This window comes from Pongo abelii, chromosome 1, assembly GCF_028885655.2.
Source record: "Pongo abelii isolate AG06213 chromosome 1, NHGRI_mPonAbe1-v2.0_pri, whole genome shotgun sequence".
NCBI lineage: Eukaryota > Metazoa > Chordata > Mammalia > Primates > Hominidae > Pongo > Pongo abelii.
In genome coordinates, this window is record NC_071985.2 from 231,563,944 (window position 1) to 231,585,128 (window position 21,185).

General features: G+C 63.9%; 1 protein-coding gene and 1 long non-coding RNA gene across 6 annotated transcripts; both read right to left on the minus strand.

Annotated features, from left to right (window-relative positions):
• Positions 1-1,364: 1,364 nt before the first annotated feature.
• TNFRSF14 (TNF receptor superfamily member 14) lies at positions 1,365-9,048 on the minus strand. Of its 5 annotated transcripts, none has more exons than XM_054557308.2 (9): positions 8,857-9,048; positions 8,390-8,538; positions 7,289-7,397; positions 6,655-6,780; positions 5,157-5,312; positions 4,421-4,511; positions 3,320-3,462; positions 2,207-2,238; positions 1,365-1,954 (listed from the first exon to the last, which is right to left on the minus strand). In XM_054557308.2, the coding sequence occupies exons 2-9, from the start codon at positions 8,456-8,458 to the stop codon at positions 1,829-1,831; spliced, it is 852 nt and encodes a 283-aa protein (XP_054413283.1). In that variant the 5' UTR covers positions 8,459-8,538; positions 8,857-9,048; the 3' UTR covers positions 1,365-1,828. The 5 variants fall into 5 exon arrangements, with proteins under 5 accessions (XP_054413283.1, XP_054413280.1, XP_024091117.1 ...); XM_054557305.2 differs by having other exon boundaries at positions 8,848-8,953; XM_024235349.3 differs by lacking the exon at positions 8,857-9,048 and having other exon boundaries at positions 8,390-8,801.
• Positions 9,049-17,733: 8,685 nt separating this feature from the next.
• Positions 17,734-19,057, minus strand: LOC129059909 (uncharacterized). Its single transcript, XR_008526091.1, has 2 exons — positions 18,743-19,057; positions 17,734-18,452 (listed from the first exon to the last, which is right to left on the minus strand). It is a non-coding gene; the product is annotated as an uncharacterized LOC129059909 (long non-coding RNA).
• Positions 19,058-21,185: the final 2,128 nt, after the last annotated feature.

The window sequence follows — 21,185 nt, forward strand, 5'->3', positions numbered from 1 at the left end:
CCTCTGGTTGGGGAGAGGGCGACACGGGGTGGGGCAGCCAGAAGTGCTGCTTTCTAGGGGCCCAGGGCTCCACCTGGCCTGCATGGGCCTCTCCACACCCCAGGACGCTGAGCCAGAGCTTCCACAGGACAAGGGGTGACAGGAGAGCAGTTGGGGTGGGTGGCTCAGCCTGGGGGCTCTGCTGGAGGCAGAAGGTGACAAAGAAAGGAGAGGGGGCAGGGCAGGGTGGAGCGGGCATGCTCGGAGGGGCTGTGTGGCCTCCATCCTCATGGCACGGCAGCAGGGTCTACCTCCAGATGTGGGGACAGGGGCCTCGTCCCGAGCATTAAATGAATGTGTGGCTCAGAGGCCTGGTGAAGCCCCTGCCAGCGGGACCTGGGCCTGGCGGGTTCCCGGAGCAGGTGGAGAGGGCTGGGCACCCAGAGCAGGTGGAGAGAGCTGGGCACCCGGAGCAGGTGGAGAGGGCTGGGCACCCGGAGCAGGTGGAGAGGGCTGGGCACCCAAAGCAGGTGGACACGGCTGGGCACCCGGAGCAGGTGGAGAGAGCTGGGCACCCGGAGCAGGTGGACAGGGCTGGGCACCCGGAGCAGGTGGACAGGGCTGGGCACCCGGAGCAGGTGGACACGGCTGGGCACCCGGAGCAGGTGGACACGGCTGGGCACCCGGAGCAGGTGGACACGGCTGGGCACCCGGAGCAGGTGGACACGGCTGGGCACCCGGAGCAGGTGGACAGGGCTGGGCACCCGGAGCAGGTGGACAGGGCTGGGCACCCGGAGCAGGTGGAGAGGGCTGGGCACCCTGAGCAGGTGGACAGGGCTGGGCACCCGGAGCAGGTGGACAGGGCTGGGCACCCGGAGCAGGTGGACACGGCTGGGCACCCGGAGCAGGTGGACACGGCTGGGCACCCGGAGCAGGTGGACAGGGCTGGGCACCCGGAGCAGGTGGACACGGCTGGGCACAGCAGGCGTCACTGATACTGGGATTTCTCAGTGGACACAGTTGGGAAGTATAGGTCAGATGCAGATCGGGGGTTTTACTGGGCAAATCTGACAGCATTTGAGCATCAGAATCAACAGCAATAGCCTCGGACGGAGCCACCGAGGTCAGGAGAGCCCACTGAGAGCTCAGCTGTTGGGATATGAAGGGGCGGCCAGGGCTCCTCTCTGGGTGGAGGGAACCCCCAGGCATGATGGGAGGAGGGCAGGGGTCCCCCGAACAGCCCAGCAGCCATCCTGGAACTCCTTGTTCAGCAGGAAACACCGGGAGGTGACAGTTTGAGGAGAAACAAGATATTTACATCCTCCCACAGCATCTCCCCAAATACACTGTTTCATGACAAATAGAAAACAGGAGCCAAATGCAAATCCAATTTAGAAAATCACTTCAAATGTGGTATCCACTTAACACCACACTGTAGCCAACCCAGTCCAGCCTTGGCCGTGAGGCAGTGCCCGGGCCTGTCCTGCTGAGGCCACAATAGTCACACACGCAGACAGCTGGGGTCTGAAGGGCCCTCTGGGCTGGCCCAAGAGTGCTGGGTGTGTGGTCTGTGAGCGAGGGGCAACTGGCGCTCTTCCTCAGGACTCCGGGGAGCTCAGGCCACAGCCGAGCACAGGCCCCAGGCCCTCACTGGCCCATGGGAATGGCACGTGGCGTCCCCAGCTCCACCCCAGCAGGGGCCCCACCTCTCCCTCCACTGGAGGAGACGGAAGCCAGCCCAGGGCGGAGCCCCCAAGCCTCCGGGCTCCGGTGGTTCCGCCAGGTGGACAGCCTCTTTCAGCAGCCGTCGCTCCAGGTATCTCTGGCGTCGGGGTGCAGAGTCTGTGGGTCAGTGGTTTGGGCTCCTCCCCGTGAATGCGGGTACTGTCTCCTCCACAGCCACCGTGGTGACGTCCGGAGGGGCCTGCAGGGCCTCGATGACTGTGGCCTCACCTTCTGCCTCCTGTCTTTTCCTCTGCGGGCACACGAAGCGTGGAGACCCTGCCTGCTCAGGCCCCCCTGGGACTCCAGGTTCTCGGGTTCATTTTACTGCTTTCAGTTTGAGGAGGTGGGTTCTCTCCTGAGATACCGTGGCTGTACTTGAAGGACTCAGGACCCTCAGAGAACTGGGAGCCCCCACCATGTACACCAGAAACACCAGCCCCAGCGGGGAGACGGGAGGGGGGAAGGTGGAGGGGGGAGGGGGGAGGGGGAGGAGGATCAATACCTGGACGGAGACGATCACCTTGACTATATCACCTGCAACACACAGACACACAGGTCAGGGAGGGGCAGTGTCTGATCAGGGTACACAGGCTCATGGCAATGGTCTCACAGCACGGGGGCACCAACTCCTGCTTCTCCCTGAGAGACCGTCCCCAAGGGACTGACCCTCTCTGAGAGCAGAGGAGGCCACCTGTGTTGGGACTGCTAGCCCAGCCTGTCCCCCAGGAGGCCCAGCATGGGTGATAGGACTGGCGGCGCCCGGCCCACCTCCCCAGCCGAGGCCCCGAAGTGCATAACTAACCCTAATTCAACCATCATCTATGGGAGGGGGACAAGCACTTCACAGTGGAGAGGCTCTGCCCACCATACCAGCAGGTGCCCAGTTGAGTGAGACTAAGCTGCTGCCCGGCCTACCCTAGAGCCTGAGGCCCCGAGACCTCCCCGCATTGGAGGCCCCGGGTGAGGATCAGGTGGCTTTGCTGCCGCCTGGCTGGAGGATGGGGCTGGCTTTCCCTTCGGACCTCAATGCTTAGAAGCTGCATCCCCGGGGGCTGTGCACAGGGCTCCCAGGGCCACAGCCGGGTCCACACAGCTGGGTCAGTGCCCCGGAGGCCAGGCACCGGAGGCCAGGCACAGGAGGCCAGGGACAGCACAGGTGCCCAGACCAGGGCGGATAGGTGGAGGAATGAATGAATGAATGAATGAATGAATGAATGAATGAATGGCCTTACTCTCCTTAATGAGGACAAAGCCTTGTCCCCAGCAGGGCGGCTGTTGACTCTCAGCCCAGAGCCTCTCCCAGCTGAGCAGAGCCTGTCCTGCTCCCCACATCCCACGGGGGGCAGGCAGGAGCACAGGGTCATGGAGTGTGTGGGCAGGAGTGGCTGAGGGCTCCACGGTCAGGGGTCCCACCTTCCTTTCCCCTAGGGAGGCCAGCTGACATCTGGGCTCCGGCCACAGCAGAAAGCCCACCAGCCCCAGCCTGCAGTGGCTGCCCTGGGAGGAGCCACGGATCCCGGAAAAGCTCTGGGGCCACCTCCCAGGTTTGGGGTGACAGAGCTCCAAGAGGCGACGGCTGGGGACATGAGCCCTGATGGGGCTGCCGTGTGCTCACCCCTTGGCTTTCTTCTTTTCACACATATGATTAGGCCAAGTGTGGAGCAAACAATGACGATGACGAGGCTCCCTGAGAGAAACCACCATACCCAGTGGGAGCTACTGGTCCCAGGTCCGGCCTTCGTCACCAGCCAGCTGCACCTGCGGGAGTGGGGCCGAGGACGTGGGAGCGGCAGGTGCAGCGCCCGGTGTTCACTCAGCCCAAGGGAGCATCCCTGGCTCCCAGGGCCCCAGGCAGTGAAGACAGGTCCCAGGGAGGTTGGGCTGGTGGCAGCTCCAGGATGAGACCTCAGAGGTCTGTCTGACTTTTCCAAGCTCGGCTATGGGGAGGTGGAGAGAAGGAAGAAGGAGAAGAGAAACAAGGAGAGACTGGGCAAGGGAGACAGGATGGCAGAGGGAGAGGGGAGAGAAGCGGGAGGCAGCCAGCAGTGCAGAGACCCCAGAGCACGGGAGACCAGTGGCAGACAAGGACAGAAGGTAGAGGGAGAGCCAGTGTCGGGACGGAAATGGTTGGAGCTGGAGACGGACAGGACTGAGCTGGGACCAGAGGATGAGGAGGGCAGAGCAGGATGGAAGGCCCCACCGCCCCCTCCCTGGAGCAGCCACCCCTGCCCCATCCCAGGCTCCGCTGGGGGACCCCAGCTCCTCCCAAGAAGCTCTGAAGTCTCAGGTCAGTTAGGGGCCCAGGGTCAGCATTTGAAGGTGTCCTCCCGTAGGCGGACAAAGAGCAGAGTGCTCACTTTCCCCAACCCCTGAAGCCCGGGGGCCCTCTCATGGCCCTGACATTCAGGGACACCCACAGCCCCAGGGGACAGGGGCTCTGGAGGCAGCCTCCCTCTGGGCCTGCTTCTGGGAAGGCCCATCCTGAGCCTCCAGGAAGCTCAGATCTGATAAGGCTTTGTCTGGGCCCGTGGAAGGGGTTATCTGGGGCACACAGGCTTCAGCCCTGCAGCTCTCCTGGTCGCAGGCATGTGACCAGGGTGCCACTCAGGGTGGGACCTTCAATCCTTTCTGCTGGAGAAGACGGTCATCTCCCAGGGAAGCAACGTGGAGCCCCCTCCCCAGGGCACAGAGCTTGGCCTTCCCCGGGTTCACTTACTTGGTCTGGTGCTGACATTCCTCCAGGGTCCCATTGGGAGAGAAGGTCCCCGGGGGGCAGTTCTGACACAGGGTGTCCTGACTCTCGGTGCCTGAGAAGAGAGGGGTGGACAGAGGGGGCTGAGGGCACCAGGCCAGGAGGGGGCTGGCGGCTAGGGACTGCTTGTCTGTGAGCTTCTAGACCTGGGTGCTCTGCGCGTGATGGGAGGACCGGCGGGGAGGGGCAGGCTCCCTGTCCGGAGTCTTAGAGGTGAGGCCTGGGGTGGTGGCTCTGGCTGTCCCGGCCTTGAGTAGCTGGGATTTCATGAATCCGGGAGTCCCTCTGTGTCCACATCCTGCAGTGTTGTGGGGGCTGCCCGGCCAGCTGCAGGCCAGGGCTGGACACTTACTCCTCCTAGACTTAGCTTGAACAGTGGTATTGACTATGGTCACTCCCACAAACCCAGGCTCCAGACCTGGGGCCCGAGAGTGAGGCCTGGGGACTGGGGAGTCCCAGAACACCGAGGTGGGGCAACCTGGGGTGGCCCTTCCCCGCCCCCTCCCCTGCCTCCATCGCCTGTTCCCCACTGGGCTGCTTCCAGGACAGGGCTAAAGTGGGTGGGCCTGGGGCTGGCCAAGGTTCTGTCTCACCAGGGCCCCTGGGCAGGCCATGCCGTCGAGGAGACCTGGGGCTCCGGACAGCAGGGCACTGGGGACCAGGGTGGAAATGGGAGGGGTGTCCGCCACCCACCGCTTACCTCCCTTCTGCACCCTCTGGCCCGGGCTGGAGGTGGCGTAAGCGCGGCACGCGGCGCAGTGGTCCCCATCCTGGATGATGCAGAAGTGGCCTGGGCTGCAGCCACACACGGCATTCTCTGTCCGGGAGCAGTTCCGGCTCGCGCGCAGGCCCATGGCTGGGGTCCAAGAGGAGGGGCTGAGAGGGGTACGTGGAGGCCGGGACACCATCCACAGGCCAGGACAGCATCCACAGGCCAAGGACTGCTGCCAGGGCCCCCTGCCAGGCTGAACCCCTGGCTCAGCCAATCGAGGTGCCCGGAGGTACCCGGCATGGAGGACCTGAGGCCGGAAGGGACACCAAGGGACGGCAGAGCTGTGTGGGACGAGGGCCTGCAGGAAGGTCCTGGGAGGGTTTCATTGATGGGAGAAACCAGCCTTCTGCCCAGATGGGCAGGACGCTGAGCTTGCACGGTCAGTTCCAGGGCAGGGTCCCTCAGGCAGGTCCTCACCCCACGTGCCCACCCAGACACCCACCCCTCAAATGGGCTTCCCATCTGTGCAAACCAGGCCATTCCAATGGCAGAGGCAGGTAGGGTGAGAGCCCCACTTCTTCAGGTACTGGTGGAGGGGGGGTACCAGCTGGGCCTGGGCCCCTCCTGAGGGCAGCCTCACCTGCCACCTGTGCCCCCACATCCTCAGCCCAATCAGACAGGTGCTTTCACAAGAGGGGGGCATGGAACTGGGCATATGCAGGTTGAGGTGGGAGCCCCAAATCCCAGCCTACATGCATGAACCGCCAAAGCACTCCAGCTTCCTCTTCTGTTCATGGCTAGCCCACCTGCCCTGTGCCTCCCTGTAGGCTCAGGCCCTGCCCCCAGGTGTGCCGTCAGCCCTGTCCTGCAGGTGCAGTCCTGCCTGGCCCCAGGGAGCACTGGCCATGCTGAGCCTGGCTTGAGGCTCTGAGGGGACAGAGCAATTGGCCGCATGGACAGGCTCTGCGCTCAGTGACTGACTCAAAGGCACACCTCTGGGTCTGGCTCCCCTTTCTGTCTGCCTGGACTCAGGTGGGCACCAGCCTCCAGGTGACCTCTTCCCCTGAGGTCACAGGGGGAACCAATATCTGGAGGAGAAAGGGACAAGAAGCCCTGTGGGGAAGCAGCAGGCCCCAGTGCCGGCCGGAGAGTCCCAGCACCATCCTACTCCACTTTGCAGCTAGGGATGTGGGCACAGGAGAGGTCTGGGCACCCACCCAGGGCACCAGAGGAGCCAAGGACGAGGGCGAATGGTCAGTCGCCAAGCTCAGGAAGGCCCATGTGACAAAGTGAGAGGTGAGACAGAGGTGGACGGGGGCCGGAGGCTGACGTCCCCTGCAGGGTGCACCCATGGAGATGGGGTGGGGACCTGGCCTGGGGCAGCCGGGGCCTTCCTGGGGCACTATGGCCATGGAAAGAGGGTGCAGGGTGTGGGGGCATCCAGGCTGCCCGGGCGGAGGCTGAGCTGGCTGTGCCGGCCTCTTACCTGGGTCACACATTTGGCACTGCAGACACTTGCTCAGGCCATTGAGGTGGGCAATGTAGGTCCCCGGAGGGCAGGGTTCACACACTGTGCCCGTCAGCTCCCCACAGGCCTGCTTCACACGGTAACCTGCCGCCCAGAGAGTGGGAACTTCGCAAGTCTGCGGGAGGTCCCTTCGGGAGCCCACCCATCACTCCGCCTGCACTCAGAGCCCAAGCAGGGAGACCTCAGCTAAGGGGACTCAAATGGCCCATGAGCCCCGCGGGACACAGCAGCCCCATCAGCCATGAGCAGAGCTGCTCTGGGGAAAATTGGAAAGTTCTGGAAGCACGTGGGGCCTCCTGGGACACCTGGCCCGGCTCTGGTATGTGCCCCCTGAGCCCATGTTTCTGGCCACGGTGGGCCAGCCACGTCTCTCAGACCCACCCCTTGTGCAGTGTGGCTGTGAGGGTCCCCCAGGGTGAAGAGTCCAAGCTGCTGGCCTGGGGGTCCTGCCCTCACTGTCTGCGCACATGGGCCCAGGGCTTCATCACACCCATGGCTGTGGGAGCAGAGAACACAGGGGTGTCCGGGGCAGGAGGGGGCAAGAGTGTCTGCCCTCGGCCCACGGAGCCGGCCCGCCAAGGGCTGCACCTACCTGGACTGCATTTGGGGCAGCACTCAGAGCCCACTGGGTACTCGTCCTCTTTGCAGGAGGGCAGAGCTGGGGCGTAGCAGGGGGCTCCCAGGAAGGTGAGATACAGCACCTAAGGGGGTCAGCATAGGCGTTGGGAGATGCCCTGGCTGCCCCGTGGGCTCTGCCAGGCTTGGCCCCACAGCCTGAGTCTCCCTCTGTGCAATGGGGAGGAGCGGCAGTGCCTGGTAGAGAGGACAGAAGTGGGCCCCAGGCCAGGCTCATGGAACAACCTTGACGACCGCTGGAGCCCGGGACCGGGTAGGGACTGCCTCTCCCCTAGCCGTGATGACCCTGCCTGGCAGCCTGGAGCCCTGGGAACTGGCACTCTGCCCTCGCCAGGGACCCCACACCCCACACCTGGGAGCCTTGAGCCCACTGGGCGGACAACCTGCCGGCCCCCCTGCTGGCCTAGGCTGGACCTGCTGACCCCTGAAGAGCCAGCAGGGGCAGCCAGGGATGGGCCCCAGGGGCTCACAAGCCAGACAGTGGGTGACAGGCTGATCAGGGCCACATCGGGGAGGGTGGCTCTGCCGTGGCCTCGTTTCTGGGCTGGCTGATGGGCAGTCGGGGGCCCCTGATGGGGAAAGTGGCTAGACAGGCAGGAGTGCCACATGAGCACAGAGAGTGTCCCCACCCTGCCCACCCGGGTCCAGCCCCCTGCTGCACACTGATCTTATCACCTGTCACCAAGGTCAGGGCTGCCGGAGAGTTGGGTCACCTGCTCCAGAGCCCCGCCCAGAGACGCCCAGAGACACCCAGCCCCCAGAAGTGCCCACATCCGGCCAAATGGGGGCTCACCAGCTGCCCATGGATGGAGTGGTGAGTGGGGGACACACACAGGAGGAGGTCTGCTGGATAGGGCTGTGGCTCTGCTGCTCACCCCACTGTAGTGAGCCCAGTGCTGGGGGTCTGGGTGGACCTGAGAGCCCCGGGCAGCAGGGGACAGGCTGGACACGGGAGCCAGCCATGGCCAGGACAGGGCCATGGGCAAGAGATCTCTGGGAGGCCCTGGGGTCAGAACTGGGATCTGCGAGCAGACGGGGAGGAGGCTCAGGGGCTCACCAGCCTCAAGACGTCGGTTTTGGGGGCGGATCTCCAGGGAGGAGGCCCCCAGTCTCCAGGAGGCTCCATGCCTCAGGGTCAGACCGGCAGCTCAGGAACCCAGTTAGCAGGACGAACTCCAGCAGAGGAACTCAGCGCCATTGCTGCGGCTGTCGGCCAGAAGAGAAAGAGAAAGAGAAAGAGAATCCGCCTCGGTGTGACAACCCGAGTAGCAGGAGAGTGGGCAGCAGGGGGTGTCTGGGAGCAGAGAGGGGCTCAGGCCTGCTGGGTGGAGCGGCACTGGGGGACACAGGTGGGCCCTGCGGGAGGCAGGAGTTGTCCAGGCAAAGCCGAGGGGAAGGGCCGGCGTGAAGGAGGCGCCTGATGGGAGGGGCGAGTTCTCCCCCGCACCGTTCCAGTCCACTCTGGGTTTCCTGTAGAAGGGGGAGCCCCCCCAAAGTCCATCTGTGTTTCCCCACCTCACTCACACACTCAAGGACCCTTGGCTGCTCCCCGTGGCGCTGACTGACATTTTTGCCGAATAAAGGGGCCCTGTGGGTTTCCTGTTCCCATCTCAGCTTCTGCTGAACAGGGTAAACTTCCCTTCCAAATAAAACCGCCAGATTGCGGTCTGGCCAGTTTCAGTCACAGGCCCACCAGGCCTGTGTCCCTGTGTGAGGGGGTGGGAAAAGCCCAGAGCGCCCCCACCCGTCCCCTGGGAGGGGTGGAAGGGCAGCTCTTGCTCCCCCTGCAGAGACGCTGCTCGGACTGGGAAGGCTGCCAGCCTCGCCCGGTCTCCCTGTGGACCCTGCCCTGACCCTGCTCCCTGCACCCCACTGGGCTTCCCTGCCCCACAGAGCCTGGTGGTGGGGAGACCTCTGGATGGAGACAGCCCATAGCCCTGGAGCCCCAAGGCAGGCACCAGTGAGTCCCTCGTGACAGCCTTGCTCCCCGCATCACATGGAACCCCGTGACCCACGTGAGGGCACCAGTGCCCCCGTGGCCCCTTCCTACTGCTGGACGTGGTGCAGCCAATGGAAGCCCAGGTCTGTCACGCGCCGCCTGTGCTTGCCCAGAACAGGTCCCGGTCACCCCCTCTGGCACCGCCCACTCCACACCAGGAACCCCCACCTCCAGCAAGCCGATCTGCCGACGCCTGGCCCAGGACTGCCCCCTGCCCCTCCTGGTCCTGACTTCAGCCAGGTGACCCCCTCCAGGGTCCAGCCCTGGGCCCTGGGGGACTCAGTGGCATCTGGTGGAAAGGACCTTGGGGATCGTGCCCACCCTCACCTGCAGGAGAGTTGGCAGGGTGGCCAGCCACAGGAAGCTGTGGCAGGAACCTGGGGACCTGCAGCCCTACTAGAAAGTGTGCAGCCCTGCAGGCCGGCACTGGAGAGGGAGCAGGCAGGGGTGAAGTTAGGCAGGCTGTGGTGTGTGGCACCATCCTGTGGGGCCAAGCGTCCCGAGCTCCAGAGGCAGGTGCACTCCTGGCCACCATCCAGGGTGGACGAGCCCAGACCCCAATACTCTGAGGCAGGGTGGGGGACCAGGTGGCACCCAGTGGAGGAAAAGCCCCCAAGAGACATGCAGGAGCATGGACTCCCACCCCACAGCTGGAGCCTGGGAGAGGAGCCCCATCTGCTGTTTCCCTGGTGCACTCACATCCTGGCCCTCAGTGCCCCCTGCCAGGAATGCCCCCCACATGCAGAGCCACATGGGTCTTCCAAGGAAGAAGAAGGGGGCCCCTTGCATCCTCCACTCCCGGGTGCCCCAGGAGTGCATGGGGGCTCCAGGGTACAGGGACAGCACATTCCCTCACCAACTGCCCAAGAACGCCCAACCTCCAAGAGCAGACACAACGCCTACACCTGCTGGTACAGGCCTCCAACCCCACTTTCTCAGATACGTCCTCAAGAGTCATCTCATCCACCCCACCCTGGGCAGGAGGGAAACTGAGGCATGGCAAGAGACAAGACTAACACAGGCATCAGTGAGACTCGGCCCCTCCTGCCCCTTCCTCTGTGCCCCTCCTATCCCGACTTCAGCCTCCCACACCAAGGCCCCAAGCCTGACGTAGGGTCCCAGGTGCCAGGCCTCAAGGGGGGCTGAAGGGAGCCCGTCTGCCCCACCGAGAGCACAGACAGTGCCCGGTCTTTGCTGAAATGTCACCTCTTCCTTGAGGTCTTCTCTGATTACTGAGTAAGCCCTGTCCCCGCTCCCTGCTCCTTGTGTCTGCCCGCCTCGGCCCTCTGTCCCTTTTCTCCATTCTCTGTGGTCTGCCTGCTCTCACAGAATGCAGACTCCAGGGGTCCAGGGTGTTAGCTCCCGGGCAGCAGGGGGAAATGTCCTGGGCTCCCGAGCCAGTGCTCAGCGCCCCCCGCTAAGTACAGCACTCACTCTTTCATCCATTCAGCGTGGCCTCTCCCGGCACCAGCACCACCAGGCCCCGTGCAGGACACCAGGGTAATCAGGAAGGAAATTAGGCAGCCCAAGGAGGCAGGAGACAAGGCCCCCCCCCAGCCCCCAGCCATCCCCACCAATGCGGTTGCCCACAGGATATCACTGCCCCCATCCCGGGGCCCACCATTACCAGTAGGGAGAGGGAGGCAGGTGAGCCCCCCAAGCGCCATGCCTCCTGTCGCGGGGACTCCCCAGATCCAATGCTGTGCCGGTGCAGGGGGCTGAGGCCGAGGCCTGGTCATTGCCCTCCTGCTCACGATCTGGTGAAGGATTTGAGTCCAGAAGCCAAACGTCTACAGTCATGGTGGTGCGGACACTCAGGATGGACTGCCCAGGCCATGGGGGGCTCTGAGGAATGAAGAGGAACCTGCAGGGGCGAGGTGGGCTGTGCGTCTCTGAGAAAGTGCGTGAGTTGAGTGCTGCTGCAGAGGGAAGCTGGGGTCCAACGCTGGTGAGTGGGGAGGGGATGGGACACAGACCCGGCCGTGGCCCACCCCGAGAGGGGGGTGCAGACACCAGGCCCGTTCTGTGCTCTGGAGGCTTTGGACAGCTGTCAGGCTGGTTGGACGGTGTGCAGAGCAGACAGAGGCGTGAAGAGGAGGCTCCGGGGTCACCCAGGTGGGCAGCCCTCACAGGCGAGGCTGCCGGGGAGGGCAGGAGGGCGGAGCAGGCGGCGGTGCAGGAGGCCCGTGGAACCTGGAGGACTCTGTGTCCAGCTCTCATGGCCCAGGGCGGGGGCAGCTCCAAGGCCTCAGGCCTGGGGACAGAAGGGAGAGAACTTGGGGGTTGAGGGTGGTCAGAGCATTGTGGGAGGGATCTGGGGCAGCTGGGGCTTCCCAGAGTGTGAGGCGTCTGCTGGGAATTGGGGCGGCCCCAGGCGTCCCCAGGTCTCCGGCCCAGCCCCGGTTCCTCCACGCTGCAGGCCAGGATATTAGTTGCCTGCTGGGAAACCTCAGGGTGCCTCTGGCTCAAGTGCCCGCCCCTGACACTCCTGGCCCTGGGATCTCCCCGCCTCCCGCTCTGTCTGCTTTCCCCTCCCCTCCCCTCCCCTGACCGTCTTTCTGCCTCAGGGATGGCGTCTCCTCTCACCCCAAATCAGGACCCTGGGCCCCAGCTCTGCTCCCCACCTCACCTCCCGTGTGACCAACTCCTGACCTCCTATGGGCTTGGGGTCTCTGTGGCCGGAACATTCCTCAGTCCCTCTCCTCCAGCCCCGCTCTGTCCCACCACCCGGGCATCCCCCACCTGGGTTCCAGCCCTCCAAGGGGCCCCACGCTCTGTGTCCATGATCAGCACACTCACACCCACCCAGCTCACACCCTTCCTTCCAGACATTCGAGCTCTCGAAGCTCACAGTCACCCTAGGTTAGTGCACAGCCACAACCCAGGCACCTTCAACATCCCCACCTTCCGGGTGAGGAAACCGAGGCACCGAGAGCTGGGGGCCGGGCCAGGGGGTCTCCCTGGGGGCAGCAGAGGAGTGTCGGACCTCAGAAGAGGCTCTGGGGGTCTGAGCCGCCACTGGGCGCTGCCTTCCAGGTTCAGCAGGGACAGAGCTCAGGGGGAAGGCACCTCCTGTCCTGGTTCAATAAATGGACCCCTGACCCTGGGAAAGGGACTGAGCCACGGGGAGGCCTCAGGTCACTGCACCATGAAGGTGTGGGGAGCTGCGGGGGCCTCTGGGCTCCGAGCTGGGCAGGCACAGCGTGGGGACCACCTGCCGAGGGGAAGAAGCGTGCCAGGGTGGACGTCTCAGTGCACACACAGGAACATGAAACGGCTGAGCCGGCCCAGAGAGGCAGCGGAGCATGTGCGGGGCGGCCGGCGGAGGAGCAGCAGGGTGCCAGGCGGGAGCGCACGGCATTCTCAGAGGCAGGTTCCAGGTCAATACTAAGTGTTTTGATCCAGGAGGTCCTACTGGGGCGTTTCATCGATACACGCACATGCGAGGTGGAGGGTGGCCAGTGTGGGATGTGCCCGGCAGCCTTCATAGCAAAGGAGAATTCTGGAACCAACCAAAGTGCCCCTCTGAAGGGAGCTGGTCCCGTCTGTTCCAGCCGCTGTGGAGTAACACGGCCAGCAGTTTCCCTCGTGCCACGAAAGCTTGAGACTGAAACTGAGGATGAACTGTTTTCAGCCAGGGTCACCCCAGCCCTGGGGTGGAGGCCCATTCAGGATGGTCGAGCAGGTGTGGGCGTCCAGGCAGGTCCAGCAGTCCTGGGGGGCTGAGGAGAAGGAGGTCAGGGCTCAGGGAGGCATCCGCAGAGGGACCTGGCAGGCAGAGCTCCGGAAGGGAGGGAACTGCACAGACAGAAAGCTCCAGAAGGCTGCCTGAGGGTCTCTGAGGCCTCCGGAGTCGGGCGCCATGCATGTGGAAGGTGGACTCTTCAGCATGGGTGGGACCCTAGGGGGCTGTGGACCCCCGGCCCCTGGGACTCACAGGTGGGAGACAGGAGTTCCGACCGCCAGGGGGAGAGTCCTGGAGGATCCTGGGCTGTCGGCAGCCACCCAGCAGGGCCCGTCCTGGGAGCCGGGCTGGACTCTTCCTGCAGGAAAGGCTGGGCTGGACCTGCTCTAAGAGGCTTCAGGACCAGCCACAGGAAGACCAAAGTGAAGAGCAAGGAGCTGAACTCCACGCAGAACACAGCGCAGAGTCCTTTAAAGGAAGGCCAAAAGCAACCCAACAAAAATGCCAGGTGATCAAAGCCCTCACAACACAATGTCCACATCCAACGAGAAATTGCTGCTACGTCCAGACACAGGGAAAGGTGGCCGTGGGAATGTGAGTCAGCAGCAACAGGCCCAGAAGGGCAGCCACGGTGGAGTTGTCAGACATGGACCCTGAAATGACAATTACAGCGTGATTTCAGGCAGGAGCCTGAAATGGTACAACTTTGGACATCGGTTTGGCAAATTCTTTGAGAGAGAAACACACACCTTCCCTAGGACCCGGCAACTCCACTCCTAGTAACCAAGTGAAATGGAAGGAGTTGTCCTCAGTAAAACGTGTGTGCGGAAGTTCACACTCACTTCCTCTGTGATAACCAAGAGCTGAAACCACTGCAACACCCACCAGCAGGTGAACGGATGAACACACTGGGCTACGGCCACACAATGAGATGCTACGTGGCAACACAAAATGAACCGTGGACACACACTGCATGGTGGATGAATGTGCAGACATCAGGCCCCGTGAAGGGAGCCAGGCCCCGAGGCGCCACGCTTTGTGATTCAGGTGAAATTCTGGGACAGGCAGATCTAACGTGCAGGGACAGCGAGGTCAGGGATGATGGGGCCAGGGCTGGGGAGGGGTTGGGAAGGGGCTCATGTTGCTGGGGTGTCAAAACAAAGCAAAGGGCCACAGACTTGGGGGCTCAAGAAATGGAAACGCAATGTTGTCATGGTTCTGGGGACTGGAAGTCCAAGATGCAGGGGCAGGTGGGGTTGGTTCCCTCCTGGGCCTGCAGATGGCACGTGCTCCCTATGTCCTCACAGGGTGGTCCCTCTGCCCCCAAGACCCAGCTGCCTCTTCCTCTTCCTGGCTGCAGGGAGTGCTTGTGTCTGAAGAACGCCAGGCCGGTGTCCCCAGAGGGTGGCTGGAGGGGCTGGGAAACCACAAACCACTTTCACTTTCTCTCTCCTCCACGTCTGCATTGTTTGGGTTTGTACCCACCTGTGTCGCTTTTGCACGGGAAGTGAGATGGAGAGACATGTGAACCACCATTGCTGGGGTTCCAGCGTGGGGCCCCAGGGGACCCATGGCTTTCCCAGAAGGGAGCTCTGCCATTGGACAGCCGGTCTCAGGCTGCTGCACAGGTCCCTCCCCGCCCTCAGCCCTGGCCTGCGGGAATCAGGAAAGGGTGGGGTCCAGCTGCATTGTGAATGGACTAAAGTCACTGATTTGCACACTTGCCAATGGCTGAATTGGTCAATAAAACGTCATGTACCTTTTGCCACAGAGAAGAAAGCACGCAGCCAAACAGTGTAAAGAGGCTCAGAGGAGGCCTGGGTGCCCTGGAGAGGCCCTGCGTCCTGATGACACGGCATCCCTGTCCTGGAGTTCAAAGAGGCTCAGAGGAGGCCCGGGTGCCCTGGAGAGGCCCTGCGTCCTGACAACACAGCATCCCTGTCCTAGAGTTCAAAGAGGCTCAGAGGAGGCCCGGGTGCCCTGGAGAGACCCTGCCTCCTGCTGCTCTTTCCGTGCCTGTGGAGACAGACTGCCCAGTCTCCTGCAGCATTTCAGTGACGCACAGCATCCCTGTCCTGCAGTGGAGGTTTCCCAGATGAACGGGTCCCCGGCGGGAGACAGGGCCCTGCACACAGGTCCTCTGCCACGCTGCTCACCATGCTGTGCGCTATCTCACTATGAAAAGTCACCTAGGCCGAGCACGGTGGCTCGCGCCTGTAATCCCAGCACTTTGGGAGGTGGAGGTGTGCGGATCACTTGAGATCAGGAGTTTGAGACCATCCTGACTAACATGGTGAAACCCCGTCTCTAGGAAGAATACAAAAATTAACTGGGCATGGTGTCGGGTGCCTTGTAATCCCAGCTACTCGGGAGGCTGAGGCGGGATAATCGCATGAACCTGGGTGGCAGAGGTTGCAGTCACAGCGTTTGCAGCGAAGTGGCTCCCAGAGCTGGGAGGAAAGCCCCGCCTGCAGCCAAGCTCCTGCTCCACCACCCAGGGTGCAGAGGGGCTGCCCCAGGCGGGGGACTCCAACTCCCTCTCAGCCAGGGCCAGGCCTGTGGGGTCGGGGCCTTCTCAGGGCCGAAGCCTCACTGCCCGAGCACGGGGCCTGCCTGCGGCAGTTACGTGGACGGGTTCCTTTTTAAACGCAGGAGCCGCCGTCATCTTTTCTCACTCAACGGTCATCACGGAAAGTGAACACGACGGTGCGGCTCCTCCCACGGAGGAGAGACAGGCTCACAGCGGGGAAGCCAGACCCTCGAGTGTGAAGTGGGGGGGCACAGCCCCGCCCTCCCTCAGACGCCCCAAGATAGGCCAGGATGGGAGAAGGGGGCACCTGTCCCAGGCACTGGGTGGCCGCTGCCCGGCAGAGGGTCTCTGCCCCCATCAAAGGGAAGTGGAGGCCCCCAGGGTAGGTTCTGTTCGGGCCGCATTTATGAAGCACCTACTTTCTGTCTGGAAGTTGGGGGGCCCAGGGGCAGGCTCTGTTCAGCCCACATTTATGAGGCACCTGCTGTATGCCTGGCAGTGGGCACAGGGATGGCTGCCCAGACTGGCCCATCCCACGGAGGAGAGACAGGCTCACAGCGGGGGAGCCAGAACCCCGAGTGTGAAGTGGGGGCATGGGATCAGAGGCGGCCCAGACCCCCTGAGCTGGGGCTGCACCGGGCACAGAAGGAGCAGTGGCAGTGACTCGCGGCTTCAGGCTGCTCAGGTCCTGCCCACGCCCGGCTGCAGGAAAAAACAAGGACTTCGGCCTCCCTGCGGTCCCTCCCCCACACCCGCCCACGGGGCCAGGACGTGACTGTCACCACGGGGACTTCCGCAGGGCCTAGTGCTTTCCTTTTTGTTTTTTGTTTTTTGGTTTTTTTTGAGTCTGGCTCTGTCACCCAGGCTGGAGTGCAACAGTGAGATCTCGGCTCACTGCAAGCTCCGCCTCCCGGGTTCACGCCATTCTCCTGCCTCAGCCTCCTGAGTAGCTGGGACTACCGGCACCCGCCGCCATGCCAGGCTAATTTTTTGTATTTTTAGTAGAGATGGGGTTTCACCATGTTAGCCAGGATGGTCTCGATCTCCTGACCTCGTGACCCTCCCGCCTCGGCCTCCCAAACTGCTGGGATTACAGGCGTGATCCACCACGTCCGGCCAGGCCCTGGTGCTTTCCCAGACAGGTCACTGCCCGTCTGGTCTCACCCTCCCCTAAGCAACATTCCAGGATCCTGCGGAAAGACCCACCCAGGCCTGGGCCTTCCCTGGTCCGTGCAGGGCTGTGGCCGCGACCCCTGGCTGCAGGCCAGGACGTGGGGGGCCGCCCTGCCAGAGCTGGGACAGGGCCAAGGGACCCTCCACCTCTGAGTTTGCCCTGGGAGCTGGGACTTCTGGTGGGAGACCTCAGACCTCTGTCTCTTCCCCTGTCTCTTCCCCTGAGCCACGGGGGCTGCAGGTCCAGGCCTTTTGCCTGGACAGGCCGCAAGCCACCAGGGGGCAGCAAAATCCAGGCCCTGCCTCCCCAGCCGCAGGTGCCGCTTCCCAGAACCTGGGCTCCCTGTGCCATCACCTGCGTGCCTAACCCTGGGTGTGCATTTGGGGCCACACTCACTGCAGCCCTTTAAGAATCCACCCTCTCCTCCCTCCCCTCCCCCTGGGAAAACACAAGGGCTGCCCTCCATGGTCTGGTTGTCAGTGAGGGACACTGGGCTGGGCCCAGACACTAGAATAAATTATTCGGGTAATACATGGTTCGATGAGGGGCCAGGTGAGCCCGTGGGGGTTGGGCAGCCACGGTCGGGGTGGATCACAGTCCAAGGCCAGCCCCCACTGCTGCAGGGCCTCAGCCCACTCTCACTTCCTGTGTCCTTGTCATGGTCCCAGAGTGCAGGAGCCACCGTTTGCTCATCTCCAAAATGGAGTCATGTCGCTCTGCCCTCCCGGGCTATTGGGAGGTGACTGGCAGACACTCCACAGGTGGCTGGTACACAGCAGGGCTCACGGGGGCACTGGACAAACCGGGGCTCCCCCAGATTGCTGTGGGCAGGAAGGAGCTGTCCCCGGCTCCGAGCAGCCCTGATGGGCTTTCCAGCAGGGGCCAGGATAGAGAACAGCGGGGCAGGGCCCCAGCCCAGGGAGCCCCGAGCTCCCTGCCCACGTCCTGAGCAGAAGCCTCCAATCTCAGGGGCTGCAATCGGCCAAGCTGTGGGCCAGAAACTCAGGCAGAAATTGCAGGGCCAGTGCCTTTATTAAAGCTCCGTGGAGGGGCAGCTCCAAGGCCTGCACGCCACAGTTGGCCACCATTGCCCAAGTGACACAGCACATCCCCCCACCGCAGTGCCTCCACAGCCCCACACCCCGGGGCAATTAGCACAGGGCCATGCCCTTCCATTGCGCAGCGTTCACCCACCCCACCACCACTTCAGCATAAACCGTGGAGTCCTTTCCCAGGCTGGACGGAGACGGGGTCCAGCTGCGGGGCCTGGCTGGGGAGGCGCTGCCCAGGCCCTCCCCCACACCTGCCCCTCCCTGCCGGGCGCATCCCCACCTCCCGCTGCTTCAAACCGCCTTCCTAACAACACCCTTTCCCCAGAGCCCCTCCTTCAATATGTAGACTGGCCGCTCCGTCCATGGGAGGAGCTGCTCAGCCCCCGCCCCGCCCTGGCGCTAGGCACCAAGCAGGAGGGGAACGGAAACCCCCTCTGGTTCGCTGGGAGATGGGGGGGCCTGGCAAAGTGGCCACCAGGACGTCCACCGGGTCCCCTGTGGGCCGGGTTGCTGGGCGCTGCTCCTGGACAGAGGCCGAGGTCTCTCCGGCCCGTCGCTCTTCATTCACCGTGGCCTGAGACTCCCCAGTACTCGGTGGAGGGAGAAAGCCGGAAGGCTTCCCGGAGGCGGCGCGCCAGGCCTTCCCTGAGGTCCATCCGCGGTGCTCTCGGCGGCCCGGGCTGCGGGAGTGAGGTGGCTGGTGAGGCCTGCGGAGTGGGAGGCCGGTAGGACGCGCGTCCTGCCCAGCGCAGGCGACAGACACCCCTGCCGCCACCCCCGCCAGGCTCGCCGGGGACGTTTCCTGTTCTGTCCCCAGCTGGGAGCTGGGCTGGCACCGCACGAACTTCTCGGACAGTAGGGAGAGCAGAAAGGTGGCAAGGAGCGCCCACCAGCCCCTGCCCGGCCCCGCACGAGCGCCCTGCGCTGCCGCCGCACCGCCACGATCTTCACTCTGGAGCACCGGCCTCACCGAGCTCGCTGGGCGGAGGGCGGCCGGGAGGCGGCGGCGGCGCAGGTGGTGGAGGCGTCTTTATGGGCGCCAGGCAGTGGTGCTCGCTTTCCCACGCCCGGCAGCCAATTGGAGGCAGGGCAGCCAATGGAGAAGACGCATGGCCCCGCCCCCTAGCTCCGGGCTGGGCCGGGATAGGGATGCGACGCCCCCCACCCCAGCCTCCAGCAGGGCGACGTGGGTAGGCGTGGCTGGGGGGGACACGTGGGGCCTGACCGGGAGGAGGCGCCTGCCCCTAAGTCCCTCCCTCAAGCCTGCTCCCTCCCTGTCCCCAGCTTTCCGGCCACCTGACCTGTCCTCCATCTGATAGTCTTCCCGCCTGGCCAGGAGCAGCCCCAGCCCAGGCACCTGCCCGGGCCTGGCCTCCTCACGGGTGAGGACAGGGGCCGCAGAGGCAGCTCCAGCTGTGGAAGCAACAGGGAGACAGAAAGGCCAGGGAAGGGGCTGAGCCGCAGCCACTGCACAGGGGGGCCCGGGCCACTGCTCCAGGAAGCCCCCACCCTTCTCCCGCACTTCCTGATAATCCAGGCCAGTGGCCACCTCCCCCAGGAAGCCCCCGACTCCTCCTCCCTCCCCTGGGCTGGCTCTCATATTAAAAGGTCATCCTTGGAGGTGCTCTGGGCAGTTAATTCCAGGCAGCAGCCCCACACCCCAGCTTCTCCAAACCTGGTATTTGTTAACCAGCCACCCTTGGGGGTCTTTCTATCAGCCTTGGGAGGCAGCAGTGCTGTCCCACACCTCAGACGAGGAGACTGAGGTCCAGGGAGGAGGCCTTGCCCAGCTCACTGCCCCAGCAGGTCCCTCTGCTGCCCCCTGCACTGACAGAGTGGGCTGCTGGGTGGGCAAGAGGATGGTTGCAAAGGATGTGAGAGCCCGTGCAGGCCAGACTTGGAAGCAAGGAAGGTGCCTGGGGGACTCACGGCCAGCGTGTGGGGGCGAGCAATGGGTAGTCCGATGGTGGAGGCACGGCGCCAGGCACGGCAGTGAGTGCCTGCAGGGTCCTCCTGAGCCATCTTTTACCCAGGCACCCCTGATAAATGACAGGCCCAGGAAGGGTGCCAGTCTCGGGCCAAAAGAGAGGGGGTGGCAGCTGGCCCAGGTGGCTGCACAAGACCACCCCTACACCCTGGAGACCTCCCGCCCCCATGGCCAGAAGGGAGGTGTCTCCCTGTCACGAAAGTCCTGCTGGGGGTGGCCAGGTAGGCTGTGGCTGCTGCTCCGACAGCCCCGCCTGCCCGAGGCCATGAATGGCCGGGAGCCTTTTGTGGGTGAGCAGCTGGCTGCCGGCCCTTTCTGTGGGGCTGTGGGAAAGTCCTCGGGCCAGCCTCTCACAGCCTCTCAAAGCCCGGATTATCTCTGGGTCTGCAGGACACCCTCTCAAGGACGCCCCCAGCATGGTTGGGGGCAGGGACGCCTCTGCAGAGGCCCTGTCTGCTGAGCTGTGGCCCCAGAAGTTGCTTGGCCAGGAAGGGTCTCCTGAGTGGAAAGACCCCTCGGACACCCCGCTCCATGCTCCCTACCACATCCAACTGCCCAGACGCAGAAATGCCCGCCACGCCAGGCAGGCTGTCCGGGAGCCCCAGCTCACTGTTGTCCTGGCCTCTAGCCCTCTGGGGAAGGGTGTGCTCAGCAGAAGAGCTTGCTGGGGGTTGCTAGTAAACCCCCCTCGACCCCAGGCCACGTGGCTGCGCCCACAGCTGGGCAGACCCAAGCCAGGTCCAGGGCTGAGATCAGACTTGGAGGTGCTCAGGGCTGAGGACCTCGAGGCAAGTGCTCACTTACTCAGCACCTACTGCATACGGTCCAGGCAGAAGCTGCTCAGAGTCCTGAGAGTGGGGCAGGAACACAGCTGCTCCACCCGCACCGAGCAGGGGCGGGCCCAGCTCTAAGCATAGCTGCCTGCGGCCAGCTGGCCTCTCCCTGACCCCCAGCCAGTTTCCAGGAAGCCTGGAACACGGGCAGGGGTCGCCCACCCAGGAAACCAAATGAAGGCGAGCAGAAGCAGAGCCGGGCGGTGCCTGGGGCGGGGGTCTGCCTGCCGAGGCCACTGCACATGCCTGGCGCTCATCCACACTCCGTCCTCAGCACAGGCCTTGGGTGGGACCGTTATCAGCTCCGTTGCACAGATGAGAAAACTGAGCCCCAGAGGGCCCACCTACTGAGGGACACTCCCCAGATTTGACCCCTGTGCCCACAGCCCCCCCACTGGGCCGTGTGCACACAGCCTGCATCAGGGGTAAGGCAGGGAGGCAGGCACCAGCCTTGGTCCCCTCCTGGCACCCAGTGCCATGCCAGGGCCAGAGCGTGCAGGGGACAGCCAGGAGGCTGTAGGAACTGGAAAGCACTGGACAGGCCAGATGTGTACGGTTTCCAGCGTGGTTGCTCAGGGAGCCTCGGCTGCTTC

What these genes read in the sequence shown, in the direction of transcription:
- TNFRSF14 (XM_063716086.1), bottom strand. Translation starts at nt 8,458, where the DNA reads ATGGAGCCTCCTGGAGACTGGGGGCCTCCTCCCTGGAGATCCGCCCCC. An exon ending in CCAGAGGGTGCAGAAGGGAG is followed by an intron (nt 4,512 to 5,156) that starts GTAAGCGGTGGG and finishes CTCTCTTCTCAG; the next exon opens with GCACCGAGAGTCAGGACACC. An exon ending in GAATGTCAGCACCAGACCAA is followed by an intron (nt 3,463 to 4,420) that starts GTAAGTGAACCC and finishes CCACTCCCGCAG; the next exon opens with GTGCAGCTGGCTGGTGACGA.